The 14,760-nt window shown below is 39.3% G+C and overlaps 1 protein-coding gene across 6 annotated transcripts in view; it reads left to right on the top strand.

The window, feature by feature from the left end:
* msi2b (musashi RNA-binding protein 2b) overlaps nucleotides 1-14,760 on the top strand; it is a 305,034-nt gene that overhangs the window by 273,088 nt on the left and 17,186 nt on the right. For 4 of the 6 annotated variants that reach the window (XM_081615802.1, XM_081615801.1, XM_081615800.1 and 1 more), the window contains exon 12: nucleotides 13,882-14,061. The exons of the other annotated variants lie outside the window; for them this stretch is intronic. In XM_081615802.1, coding sequence (XP_081471928.1) covers nucleotides 13,882-14,061 — 180 coding nt within the window. The remainder of the gene's footprint in view (nucleotides 1-13,881; nucleotides 14,062-14,760) is intronic. 6 annotated transcript variants of the gene reach the window in all.

Genomic DNA, 14,760 nt, shown 5'->3' with positions numbered 1-14,760 from the left:
ACCCTAAACTGCTCCTTCTCATGCTATCAAACTCAATTGATCACAGAATCACTCATTTCTAGTCTGTATACACAACAAACAGGCAGCTTATAAAACAGAATGAAGAAACACTGGTTGAAATGTATCCCAAAAGTTTCACAGCTAACTGAGGCTAACTGTGTTTATACATAATATTAACTACGGGTGGCTGAAGTCAGATACATCCCACAATTTTCAGACTTTCATTTGTGAAGTATGTAGAAACTCATGTATTATTTTTCTTTCATTTCACAATTCTGCAACATTTTTATGGTACCCTTTCTTATAAAATACTAATAAAATACATTAAAGTTTGGTTCTATAAGGTGACCAAATGTAAAACTGATACAGGGGAAATAACAGTTTAAGACACAAAAATAGGTGCATGAGCTAGTACATTGAAAGTGTGTTGGTGAGAAAGACATGTTTTGTTTTATGAAACCCAAATGTGAGGCGTTTGTGTAACTATTGAGGCCTTAGTCTTGGTTTAAAGAGGCGTTTTGCTGCCCTGATCTCCACCGTGTAGCACCATGTAGCTTGTTGCACAGCATGGTCTGGTCCCGGAGCACTTTTTGTAGGCTTGTTTCAGAGGCTGTAGCTTTAGGCGGGAGGGAGATCACAGAGATCTGGCTACAGCGCAGAGTTTACCATTGCCTGGAGCTAGAGAGGAGCCAACTCCGTACTCTGCTGTGTAATCTGCTGTTGCCGTTTTGAATCTGGTTTGAGCTGCAGCGAGGCCCCACTGGAAGTCCGATTGGCAAAGTACGGTGGATGGCATGAAATTCTGCAGGGGAAGGCCTGAAGAAGAGGGAATAAGGCAGTTCTAGTGCAGGCAGCAATATGCTGAATTCATGTAGTTCAGCCTCGGGTTCAACGCTAAGAAGTCTAATTTACATAAATCTGTGAACAGCTATGTGATGCCTGCGATATATGGTGAGAAATCATCTAAACCACTCTGCAAGAGCATCCAACTCTTGTAGCCGACCGACATTAACTATCTGATGAAAAGACGGTTTCATATTCTGAAGCTCTCTCTTTATAAAGTCAGTCTATTTGCGATCTTTCAGATAAAAAGTGAGATGCAGATGAATCCTGACACTTCAGAGAACTTCGGAGTTGCCTCAGTTGTCTTCATAGATCCAGAGTTTACCTGTAGCGCACTCAAAACACATTCTGCTGCATTCTGCTGATTTCTTTGTTTCGACTCGGAGTTAGCCGTGGGGGAATTATAAGGTTAAAAAAACAAAAAACGTGTGAATGTGAGAGAATCTTCACATCATTAGAAACCCATTCTAATGATGATTAGATGGCTGCTGCGTATCTTTGTTCTTCTCTCTACTTGTCTTCTACACGCTTCCCCCCACCCCCCCTCCATCGCCCTCCACTGACAGAAAGAAGAAAACTTATGTGACAGACATTTTTAAATTAAGATTAATATCAATTCCCTCCCAACAAGTTCTGTGATGTACGGCCGTGCCCAAGAGGAGAGGAGGAGTGGCTGTGTGCGAAGAACTTAATCAGCCTGCCTCATAGTGAGCGCGGGTCCATTTGTCCCAGATGCTAATCTGTGGAGCTCAGCTCCGAGGCCAGCCGCTCTCTCCCTGTATTTGGTGTGAAGAATCATGAGCAGACATGCCAAGTCCGTCCTGCCTGCTCACGTTTTTGTCTCGAGGCCTAGGGAAACGGTTGACACAACAGGGAGGGCAAAGCGTCCCTTTGCACCCCCCAGCCCCCACCGCAGAGAGCGGTGGCTCTCTCACAGCTGTGGGGAGCAGATGCTCGGAGGTTACAGGCACAGGCCTTCAGGGACGTCAGCGCTTTGCCCTCCAGGGGCCGCACACAAAACACACTCTCCAAAGAAAACTTAGAGAAAGTAATCTTCTGCAGCCCTAATAGTACATGCATGGAATAAAATTAGATCCCTCTCATCAATGGAGGGGCTTTATATTCTGTTTAAAGTAGTTTGGAAATGTGGTAACACTCATCCATCATGGGGGTTAACCCCTTATCGCCTGGATTTATATCCAGTGTCGCAAAGCAATGTCGCGGTGTGTTTGCAGTCACATTTTTTTGTTTGAATTATGCCAAAAATTAACGTAAATTTAGGCATGATATGAATTAGTAGCATTAGAAAGGAGGAAAGCCCATTTATCTGACACTGTGTTGAGACCAGAACACAATTGATGCTAATTTATGGCGCCCAGAAAGGGATGATGTCATATTAATTTAGGCTTTTTTTGATCCATTTCAACTTCTTTTATTTATTTATTTTTCTTCATGCTTGATTGATAGCATAGTAGCGGACAATGTCTGGGATTTAAAAAAAAACTAACTGGATACATAAGTTTGAATTGATTGCTGATTTTCATTGATCAACACAGGTTCAGAAATAAACTTTTAGGCTCAATATATACCTAGATTCCCTCACATAGGTGGGTCATAGCATGCTGGAGAGAAATTATTTGCCTGTTGATTCAGAGAAAATTTGAGCGACGTAGTTTAGCATTTTCCCATTTTTTCTTTCTAAAAGGAGTTATAATGTGTATTTGTGACCTCTGATGTGGCCCATTTCATCAGGCAATGCTAGTTTACTTTACTGATGATAAAACCAGTTCTACTGTGTGGTTGGGATTATGAATCATTTAACTGTGGCCCAAACTGTCACCCTCAGAGAAAAGGAAATTGTCAGTGTGTTCAAAATTGAGCTGTTTAGACACAATAATATTACATATAGTGGATGGAATTGAAGTTGAGAATTAAAAACTCTGTCAACTGCCAAGCATAGTGGTGCAAGTGTCATGCTAAGGGCCCAGTCTGGCCTGGAGGCTGTGCAAAGACGGCACACTCCCTCCACACGTTTCAGCCTCTGCTCTACATCTAGATGGTTGAAACTTTCCCACAGGATAATAATCTCAAACTCACATCAATGGAAAAGATAAAAACAGGCTGACATGAAGAAGCTAGAATGAATGTAACTTCATCTCTACTGAAAATTAATTTGTTTTACATCCTGACCTTTCCCAGAAAAAGCTAACTTTTTAAAGGAACTCCTAGAAAACTTTTTTTTTTAGATTGGCCAAAAAGTTTGTTGATAGATGCACTTTCTCTGTGAGCTGCTGAGGGACATTTGACCAAACTTTTATCTGTGAGCATATGTAAATAAAAAAAATTTCAAATTCTAATAATTTCAAATTTTTGCACCCAAGTCTTGAATTAATAAATACTAAAAGTTATTTAATAATTTTGGCAGGAGAAAAAGATATTAAAACTTTCAAACATTTACAACCATAACAAATGTAAGGAAACTTTTGACTCAAGCTGTGCATCCGAAAGCAAATTACAAATTTGAGAAGTCATTCAAATTACATTTTCCAACATTTGTTAACAAACAGTGCATGGATTAGTATCACTGGCTGTTTAATTTATGTAGATGGTCCTTACATGTCGGCGGTTTCACTGTCAGATTTCACTCCCCGTGACTCAGATTTCTTCCGAGCACTTAAGCCTGACCGGACGCGCTTGGAAAAAAGAACAAAAAAAAAAACAGTCAGCCAAAAGGCCAGCGCTGTCAACTCTAAACCTGCTCGCGATGGAATAATCTGTGCCGACTGTCGATAACTGAGCGCCCTTTCTCAGTCCCAAGTAAACCAGATGCCTCTCAGGTTAAAATCTGCATTCAAAATCATTTAGTGTGGTCTGCACGGGCTTTTCCCCTGCAGGGAAACCAATGTCAGCTGATTCATTTCGCTGCTAAATTGTTTTCTCAGTGTTCACATTTCCTCTTCCCTTCCTGTAACTCTTCAGAATCGTTTCCCAACAGTGGTGTAAGGTAAATATGGATCAGCAGGTCCTTTTTTTTTTTACTTCATTCCTCACTTGAAAGAAACACAAAGAGAATGGAAAAGCAGGCATAAAATTTAAAGTAAAGAAAACAGAGGCCTGAGTATGGGTGAGTTAATCCAAGAAGAAATCATCTGTTAAAATTCATTAGCCAAGCCTCTCTGAACACAAAATGAAAAGACATTAAATATGTATTATTTATGAAATGTCTGTGCTCTCTGAAAAGAGTGTCTAGTGCTGTTAATTACTCAGCCATTCATACAGAAAAGATTATTTCAAATGGAAAGTGAAAGCAAGGCCAGACAGCAAAAGAGCTGTTAGTTTCTTTCACACTATTTTTAAAATTACATTGGTGAAAATGGAGGAGCTAATTATGGTAGCTCTAAAATTCAAAGCTAATTTAAGGAGCCGCGTGTCAGCTTTATTGACATCTTCTGCAGAGCGATGTGGTTTAAGGCCCGCCGAGGAATCTCACTGCTGCCGCGAGGGAGACGGAGGAGTGACTGCATGAACGATTCCTGCTTGATGGCATGAAAATAACTTTTGGTGATAGATTGTTGCGTTCCCCAGGTTCCAGTATTTGTCAACTGAGCAAATAACTGTGCTAGTTATTTATAGAGAGTGCCCTGCGAAAGTATTCACACCACTTAAACATTTTCTTCTTATTATTTTTTTTTAACTGGGATTTTATGTGACAGATAAAAACAAAAGGTTTCTGTTTGACAACTAATACGAAAAGGCGCAAGAAAAGCTTTTACTTTCTCCAGAGCGCCTCCATGTGCAACGGCGATTTATTTTCTCAAACATAGAACAGAAAGGCCAGAAAATACTTTTATTTAAATAGTAACTGCAATGGTAGATTTGAGATAAACCAACTGGCTTTTTTTCCTCCAGTTTAATAATGCTTACTACCGTTGAACTACCTATTTTACAGATTCAAGCATGAGAAGATAAGTACACAATGAAGCAAAAAAGTAAAATAAAAATAGTCTCCAGCAAACATATGCACTTCCATTAAAAAATAAAATAAAATCTGCTGCCGGGTAAGTCTTTTCTGAGCAATTTGGCTCATTCACAGTAAATACATGAGTGAAACATCTAAAAAAAATAATAGGCTATTTCTTCTGGATAAACCTTAGAAATGCTTCAAAACAAGCATATTTATCCCTATTTAGATTTAGCAGTGTCTACAATTGGTATTTAATAATTTTATTTTCCTGCAAATTGTCAAAATAACAAAAAAGATGCAGCGCTTTCAGACCTCAAATAATGCAAAGAAAACGAGTTGATATTCATTTAGAAACAACAACACTAACGTTTTTACAGTAAAATTAGTCAGGAAGAGTTCAGAAATCAATGAAAATAACCATGAAGTTTTCAATGGGGTTTGGTGCAGTGGTCTCTTAATTTTTTGCAGTTCCATTGCAATTTGTTGTAGTGACAATTATTGATTGGGAAAGTGTTGCGTATCACCCACCCTTAGTGGTCTATTATATAAAATGTAAAACAGACTGAAGTTTGAATTTGTATCGTGGTAAAATGTCAAAAACCTGAGTGGGTATAAAAACTTTTACAACAAAATGATCAATAAAATGAGTCATTTTGTTGATCATTAGACGAAAGGTGGCTTCATTTAAGTATTTTGTTAACATTAAGATGGGGGGGTGGGGGGGAAATCCACGTTAATCATTTAGTTTCCTGGCTTCTAAGGAAAGTACACGTTATAGATTTTTCCCACCCTGAAATCTCAAGAGGCTCTGTATTATCATAAGTGTGATCAATTTTATTTTCTAAGTAGGGAGAACAAGAGAAGAAGTACTTTCAAGGTTTGTGATTCCTCCTTAAAGGCAGTCACCTGGCAAAGTGGGAACAAGAGCAGGGCATTTATCCACTTACAGAGTGCCACCCCGATGATGTCAGTAACAGATGACTGCAGGACACTCCCCCCTCCATTGCTTCACAGCCAGTTTTGGTCACTGAGGGCAGGGAGGGAGGGCGGGGGGGATGGAGTGGGTGCAAGGGAGATAATTATCAGTATAAATGAAGCCCCGCAAACGATTCGCACTGCTGGGCCCCCTGATCCAGTCTCCAAGGCAACCTCAACACGCTCATTTGTTTTGTAGATGAGTAATTACATCCAATTAGTGACCAGTGGAAAAAAAAAAAAAAAAGAGTCCAAGAAAGGCCCATTGTTCCGGATAGATTGTGTGAATATTAATAGTGGGACGGTCTGAGGCACATGGCGATATGATCGGTGATACTAATGCAGCTGTGGGCACACTTTGCCCGGTCTCACGCTGCATAACGGATCAGATAACCACTGATGAAAATATATGGCTTTGGAAAATGTGTGCCTGCGTGTTCGTGTCGGAGTCCTACTCTTTTCCCAGCTTTCCCCCCCACCCATCCCCCCGAATGCGGCAAGCATGCCAGCTTCTTACCTGAGCCTCCCACACGTGCAAACAATACAGCAGCACGCCTGCTGCCAGCTCCTCGCGCTTTATTATTTGTTCAAATGTAATATAAAGTCAGAAAACATTTCCTGATGTGACATATGGAAGAAAAACTTTCGCTGTGCAGCGTTCTGTGTCACAGTGTATTGGTTCCTTTAGTTTATGTCACCACCTACAGACACCCGCCTGATATGTGGGATTTGTCAGACAAAATGGCAAAATGTGTCGGCTCGCTGTTCACTATTTTAGGAATCGGTTTTTACGTCGAAGGATTGTTTGTGAGAACTGGAATTTTAAGGATGCGTCGTGGATCTAACGGCATCTTCCATCTGAGTTTTGTAGCTTTAAAACCAGGACATTTTTGAAATCATCTGTAGTTACGAGTTAAGGTGACTTGGAATCAATTCCACAAACCACTTTCAACATGCTGCCGTCAAATTGTGAGGCTCTTGATGTGAATGAAGTAGTGAAGTCGAGGCCAAAAGATTGATTATTGCTTCACCTAATTTATTTTGTGATTCAAGCAATCACGTATATTTCTCTGTTTAATTGTGAGCAAAATAGCATTTTATCTTGATTTTTAGGAGATTTTTAGGAAAATTAGGAATCTGATACAACTCAAATACATAGAAACAACTAAGAAAGAATAAACATATGGGAAAAATGCAATATTAAGCACATAAGCTTAACTGCAATTAAGCATTTTGACTTTGAGAACTCTGCTGCTAAAGCATCTGTGACACAGATCCAGTGCACCTCCAGACGTCGATAACACTCCCTTGTTTATTCATGTTGATCACAAAACTGTTGCTTCTTCAGTTTCTTTCAAATTTAGTAGCAGCATAACAAAATGTTGCTAAATAAGCTAAATAACTTCCTGTCCAGATTCAGTCTGATGGATACACAGTCATGTTCTATTAGAGCTTGAAGTTGATGGTTTCTGCTTATTCACCAGCTTTTTAAAAAGCTGGCCACAGGTTCTATGTGGTTACTTTCCGTATTTTGATCTTTTGAGATAAAGAACAAACTGCATCTGGATTACTGAAAGAAGTAATAGGATGTTCTTGATCCCTCTCTTTATTCAAGCTGGTATTCTTTGACAGAGCTGGCAGTAAGCCCAGTGCCTCAGATGAAAAGTCGCCCCACGCATGGATCATACCAGGTTGCTTCACTGTCGGCATGGCACAGGACATATGGTCTCCCTTTATTTCCCCCCACATAAATGATTTTTCAGATGTCCAACACAATTGGATTAAAGATTCATCAGAGGAAACTGTTTTTTTCTCCAGTTTTCTGCCGCACATCCTTAAACCTCTCGAAGAGTTTCAGTCTCCGTCTGATGCTTTTCTGGGTAAAAGAAGGAGTGTTTTTTTTAACCTTCCTTTTTTGTTGCAGAGCTGTTTTCCCAAAAGCCTTCTCCTCACCCACCAGCTGCCGATGGGGCAACAGCGTTTGGTAGCACAATATTCAATGTAGACACAGCACATGCCTTTTGGGTAATCTTAAAACACCCCAAAGCCTTTTTGACTACAATTGAAACTGACACTTTATAGTTCTTGATCATTTTGAAAACAGTTCTGTCCTTGTTGGTTTGCAACACAAGAGAAAAATAGACTGGAGCCAGCAGTTGTAGAGTACTCAATACTTTTCTTTTGTCTTTAGTTCAGTTCAATTCAGTTCAGTTCAGTATACAGCATGGCAAATCAGGTTACAACAAGAAGAGTGAGAAAAAAAAAACCCTTTCACCTGAACCACCTGGCTCTTAAATGATTGGCTCCCACCAGGACTAATTGGAGGGGTGGAGACATTCACATTTTTAGACAGAAACAAACAAACATTTGCACTAAACTATTCCTAAACAATGTCTACAGTTACAATTAACTCAAACAAAAACTATCTGGGCCCAAACAAAATTCAAAATACATCTCTCCTCCCTCTCAGAAAATAGATTTTCCCAATGAGGCTGATTGGTATCGCCAGGTCCTTGTCAGCACTGCTCATGGGCGCGCTTCCATGGCAACACATGACCAGGTGACCTCAAAGAGAGAAGAGGATTAAAACAAGTAAATAAATCAAAGTACTTCCCAAAACAATACATTTACACAAATAAATTAGAATTTATAAAACACAAAAACAGCACCTGTTAGGGAGGGGGCAAATCCCTCACAGTCCTATTCAATATTCTTATGGACTGAACTTATATAGCGCTTTATCATTTTGACCACTCAAAGCGCTTTACACTAGAGTCACATTCACGCTCACAAACACTCACACATTTATACACCGATACGCAGCTCGGTAGGCAATTTGCTTTGCCCAGGGCTGGAATCGAACCTACAACCTTCCGATCGCAAGACGACTACTCTACCCACAGAGCCACAGTCGCCCCTTAGCAGCTGTTTCCTTGCATGGAAGGCCACTTTGATGCAAAATGACAGCGTTCTCATTTTTCTTAGAGGTGACCAATCCTAACACAGGAAGACAAAGATGTTAGACACATATGTTTGTCTTTTTATCAACCGGACACCTAACGAGTGTTCACCTGTGCTTATGACATCACCATGCTAGTTTATGCCAGGTGGGGGAATTGGTATCTTCCATAAAATAAACTTTTTTTAAGATAATAAAATTCTTTGCAGTCAGTAACATAAATGCAAGATTGTAAATTGTTCCTGCATAAAGTGTGTCCCTGCCAAGTTTCTGTCCCTGACTGTGTTACATGATGTGTAACAGGCATTTTATGCTGTGTTGTTCATGGAGATGTGAACATTTAGCTCATATCTGTCAGCTGTTTAGGAATAAAGACTCAAATTAAAAGACAAATAAATGTCAAAAAGTTGTGTGAGAAATTGTTATAAATGCCTGGCGATGTAGCTTAGATAAAATACATACAACACGATTTATAAGCAGAGCTTCTGTAACTGGGGATGCAGAGTTGTCCAGGATTACATCACATTTTATTAAAGAGCTTTGCTTTCTGTCACCTTTATACTTAATACATTTTCAGCAGTGTGAACCTCTGTAAAGTTTTAAAGTCAGGTATAAATGTGTCTGGTTATCCTCACTGTGTTGCCTTCAGCACTCCAAGAAGTTGTTGAGTTTATTTGTGTGTGGAAGTCGTTTTAACTTCCTTACTTCCTCCTGTTTTGCTTCTGCCATATATCTCTGATACTAGAGCCTTTATTTAGCCAGGAAAGATCTTTTTGAAATAAAGCTTCCATTTTTCTCGTCTTCCTGATCAAGATGACATTTAGAAAACAAAAAAACCCAAAAACATTTTCAAGTAAAAGCATCATCAGCGAAGGAAAAAGAGAAGAAAAACCCAGAAAGAAAGCAAATATAGAAATAAATATTAAATATGTGACACAATACCTCTTAACAGTAAAGGATTGAGTAAAACAGTTACATGTTGCTACTTTTTTTAACCTCAAAAGCCTGTTATTTCTAAGTTAATTTCAAATAAGAAAACCAAAAAAGGCACCCAAACTGAAGAAGGAAGTTTTACCAAATTCACTCTGGGAACATTTAACAGTATTTTAACACAGATAGTCATTTTCTGGATTCGGTGGAGAAAACCCTTTCAGGTCTAAACTCTATAAACAAATGACCAACATCCAACAATATTTTTTCACCTATCTGGATTTCTAAATATTTATATCAAGTGAGTTTTTATACTGATTCCATCCAGTGTAGCAATAGAATAATTTTAGCAAGAAATAAATTTAGTCTTCTTTGATTTAATATCTTTCTGTAGTTTCAGCAGTACTACAGTGACTGAACACTTACTGAAAAAGGTCTACAGCTTGACTTAAGTAGAACTCCACTGTAAACGAAACAAAAAAAAGAAAGAAAAAGTGTCATCAGCGTATAAAAGTATTTTGGCTCCAGTTAGTCCTCATCCCAAAATCAAATGGGAGCTAAAACCCGCCCTTGTTGACTCAAATATCCGTGGTCTTGAACTCAGTTGGTGGCTCTGACACGTACACACGTTTTCAGTGAGATGATTACACACCTTAGGAGATGTTCAGAAGTGGCAGAGAAACCACCAGGCATCAGTCCATCGCCACAGATTCCCAACCAGCGTAGAAATCTACTTCCTCACAGCACAAGTTGTTGTCAGGCTATCATCACGGTTGCAACATTTTAAAACAAAATAAGTCTGTCTAAATAAAGAGTAAAGAATAAATAGAAATAATGAAAGCAGATGTGTGTAGGGCTTCAGTGCAAATATAAGTCTGAGTGAAAGTAGCAACTGTTTGGTTATGAGCTGGTGCTATAAGCGGAGCGTCCTTCTTACGGATCCCCAATAAACACGGTTTGTGCTACCGTCGAACGTTTCTTCCCCGTTGTAATTATTCCATTGATCCAGCTTTACTCATTAGCAAGGCCAATCAATTTTCAGTGACATTTGTCTAAGTGAAGTAAATGGAATGATTGCTTCTTGAGCTTTGTTCAATGTGTCAGGCATTATGTGACGTACGTGGGAAGCCAGCCCTATTTGGAGCCTATAATTTGATGAGTGGGCAGGCAGCCCACAAGTGGTGAGATCAGAGTGCTAAAAAGCATTGGCGGGGAGAAGCATGGCTGGTGCTTACATTCCATTTGGCAGAAGTGGACTGTCTCACTCTGAATGGGGAGAGGTGAAGTGGTTTTGAATGGCTATTCGCTCCTGGACCTAAATAAAAACACACACACACAGATTCACGTACACAAACAGCAGGGGAAACCCAACACGGACCAGCCTGTGTCACCAATCTCAGTCCCTCCTGAGTAGATTAACTCCGTTATCAAAGAGGTGTTAGAAGGAGCAGGGTTTTTTTTTTTTTTAATTGCACTCTTTATATGAGCAGCTTGTCTCAGATTAAAAGAACAAGCAATAAATGTCAGCAGGACTTATTGCAGGAAGGCATTTTCTAAACTGTTGATAATCCACCATCTGTGTGAAAGAAAGAATTGCTCAAAGAGGCCAATTTGAGGCCTGCTTAGAGTACTTAAAACACTTCAGAAAGCTCATCATCAATAAACATGAACGTCTCTGGGTCTCACTCACATAAAAAAAAAAAACCTTATCAGTTTTTACTGGTCTGAAAGCAGGCCGCGGATTGATTATTGATTAGCGCAATGTGTTTTCCTTCCTTCAGGTACGTCACTGAGAATTGACCGTTTGAAATGAGGAATGTATTGACGTGTTTTTTTAACGATTTGCCGGTTTTATCTCCCTCCTCTGTCAGTCCATTTGGATAGATCCGACCTAAAATATAACACTTGTGGATTTTATTATCTTGTTTTTTCCCCCCCTCACTGACTGACATTTAATCGGATTAAAATATATTTTTTTCTGTTTTTCCAATTGCAAAACTTGGTTCAGAATAATGAGAAAAGTTTTGTTTCTTTCTTAAAATTCAGAAATATTCATACACTTGTATTGTAAAGCCTTTAAACAATTTGAAAAAGCCACACATAATGTCACAGCTTTGTAAGCTTCTGGTTATTTCGCAACATTTGGGTTAAATAAAGCCTCCCTGTGGATGTATTTTAAGCAGCTTTAAAAAAAAAAAAAACTGCTTAAAATCTATTTTTGCTTTAAGTAAATATATCTCCAGCTCCATGCAACAATAGCGTAGATGTGGGTGCAGCTTTGTGGAGCTTGTGCTGCATTCAGGTTAAAGTTTTCTGTGTGCAAACGCCTAGTTTGATGCTCTTATGTCTCTTTGTTTGGTTACCACGACTAGCAAATCACAAGAGAGAGGGAGGATAACGTAGATCACATCTCATCCACTAGCGCTGCGATATCTGATATTTACTCATTTAAATAATAATTCATAGAGCTTTTGGGTTTAAATTCCACAATTCCTTTAAATGTGTTACTTTTAAATTATCTTCTGTAAATTAACATGTTATAGTCTCAGCCCTAATTTTAAGGCAACAACCTTAAATATGGTGCTTCCTTGTTTGATGATGTCATGAAGAGAAAACACTTCACGAGTAAGAATATTGAAGCAGCATCTCAACATAAGCTCTGATCAGATGGGTTTTGTAAACAGACTATGAACCTAAGATGACCAATAAATTAAAGTGTGGTCCATTTAAAATAAGTTCTGTTTCGGTTCTCTCAAATGGTTTTGATTTGGTTCCGAATGATCGGTTTGTTAATGGTGTGAGCCGATCTACCAGCTCCTATCACTGCATTATGATCCAGTAGGCAATGGTAGTAGGCAATGGTATTATTTATTTTTTTCACACTGCAAAAAATTCCTATGCAACTATAAAACAGTTTCTCAAAGTTATTCAAAATACTGCATTTCTGAAATAATTTTCCGTATAATATTATAGAGGGAAAAAAAACTCAGCGTCTGCTTCCTTGGTTCTCCCAGAAACCGAACCAACCAGAAAAGTTGCATGTTGACAAACTCAACAATTCACACTAAATTAAATTAACTACAGGTGTGAAAATGCCCTTAGTTTTAAAGTGGCTGAAAGACGGAGAAGTTGATCTTTGGTGTGGCAAATATAGAAAAATGGTGGGCAGAACTGAAAAGGTATGTCAGAGCAAGGCAGCCTACAAACCTGACCCAGTTGAGCCAAAATTCAATCAAACTACTGAAGAATACCCATAATGTTTTCGCAAGTCATATGGCTTAAAGAAATGTGTGTATGTAAACTTCCAAATTTAAAGAAAAAGTGGTAACAATTTATTCTCATGTTGGCGTCAGAGTGACATGAGAGTGTCATAAACATAACATAACGTCTGTTGTGAACATGAGTCTTCATGAATGCTTATGATTGTTTCAGGAAGTGTCATTCGGTAAATAATGACACTTTTAAATGACTTTTAATGCATGTTTTAATGGAACTTTGTAATAAAAGTCATAATTTGCTGAATAATTCAAAGCTTTTACTTTTAATGCAACTTTTAGTGCAAAAGTGTCATTTTTTTACCAAATGATACATCAGGTGAACAGTCGTAAACATTAATGAAGAGTCGTTCATGTTCATGGCAGATATTATGTCATGTTTATGACAGTCTCATGTCAGTGTTAAACTCACACCCCTTCAAATAAAGCGTTACCGAAAAAGTTTCAAAAACATTTTTCATAATCTTAAATGAACTAAAACAGAAAAGTATGATTTAATGTCAAACAGTGAGGGGGTCTTGTTTTACAGTACACCTGAATACCTGGTTTCAGCTGAAGTCTGTTTGGTTAAAGTTGAACGAAGTCAGGAGTTCCTGCTACAACGACATTCAATCAGCTAGATCATTTATGCAGCCGAATTACCGAGCTAGCTTTCACACCACAGCTGCATATCTCAAATAAGAGCCATATGCCGGGTGGGATGGGTGAGGGGCAGGAAGGGGAAGAGGGGTTCGGCCACATGGCAGGAGCTGCTGGGGAGGGAGGGCGGGGAGGGCCAATTGAAACAGATGTAATCAGACGACGGTGTAAGACTCCAGCACGTTATGCTTAGCAATTTGGACGCTGACTTTGACAATGAAAAAAAGTTGATTTCCACAATGATGGAGTCCCCTCCCCCTCCCCCCTCCTCCCCACCCCTATACTGTATCTCCCAGGCCTCCCCGATTATGGGTTTTACTCTGCGCCCAGTGACCAGAGGGGGGGGCCCTGCTCCTTTGCTGACTATGGCTCCCTGGGGCCCCAGGCGGCTCAGATGCTGCACAGTGAGCATGCCACCTCCGCCTGCAACTCCCCCCTACAGCACCTACACAGCCCGGATCAGTTTAAGAACCCAGGTTTGTATCTGAGCATCTATCTCATCCACATTTTGGACTTTTTCAGTTTGATTCATGACATTATTCCATGCAGATGATCAAGTCTTTTCTTTTTAAACATATATTTGTTTCACCTTTGTCGACGAAAGAAAAAAAAAATCCCCTTTAAAGAAAAAAAATTACAATTGCTGACAAATTAGCATTGCATGTTCTTCCTCCTTTTTCAAATTCAAATGTAGATTTTGTTGTTTCTTTGCAGAGATTTCCCCCCTTTCTCCCCCCCTCCAGCCCCTGCTTGCACATAAGGGGCCGACACATACAGAATGTAATCCTTCATTTGCATGTGAACAAAGTAATTACTGATGATGTCAGAGAGTACAGCGGCCTCTCTAGCAGTGCTCAGGTTTATATGAATTTTGAACAGCCGAAGATGAGAGTAAAGGTAGGAGTGAGTGGCCTTTTTCTTTGAAACCCTTAAGACTTCTAAGTGTGGGAGAGATTGCTCACATTATTAGGCAGCGATGCTTGTAAAACAATGAACACTTAACAGAAAACATTTTTTTTTTTTGCATAATAAATAGAGCCACTCTATGTGCTCACTTTGATCTTTGCTGCATTGTGTCATTTCCCCCCATTTTTTGATTGTTTTGAGAAGCAAGATATTGGATTTAAGGGAAGAAAAGTATGGCACGCAGACGGCAAAGAATCTCATCAAAAGGA

The sequence above is a fragment of the Poecilia reticulata genome, chromosome 14 (assembly GCF_904066995.2).
Source record: "Poecilia reticulata chromosome 14, P_reticulata-male-v2, whole genome shotgun sequence".
NCBI classification, from domain to species: Eukaryota; Metazoa; Chordata; class Actinopteri; order Cyprinodontiformes; family Poeciliidae; genus Poecilia; species Poecilia reticulata.
This window is presented reverse-complemented; position numbering and strand designations above follow the sequence as displayed.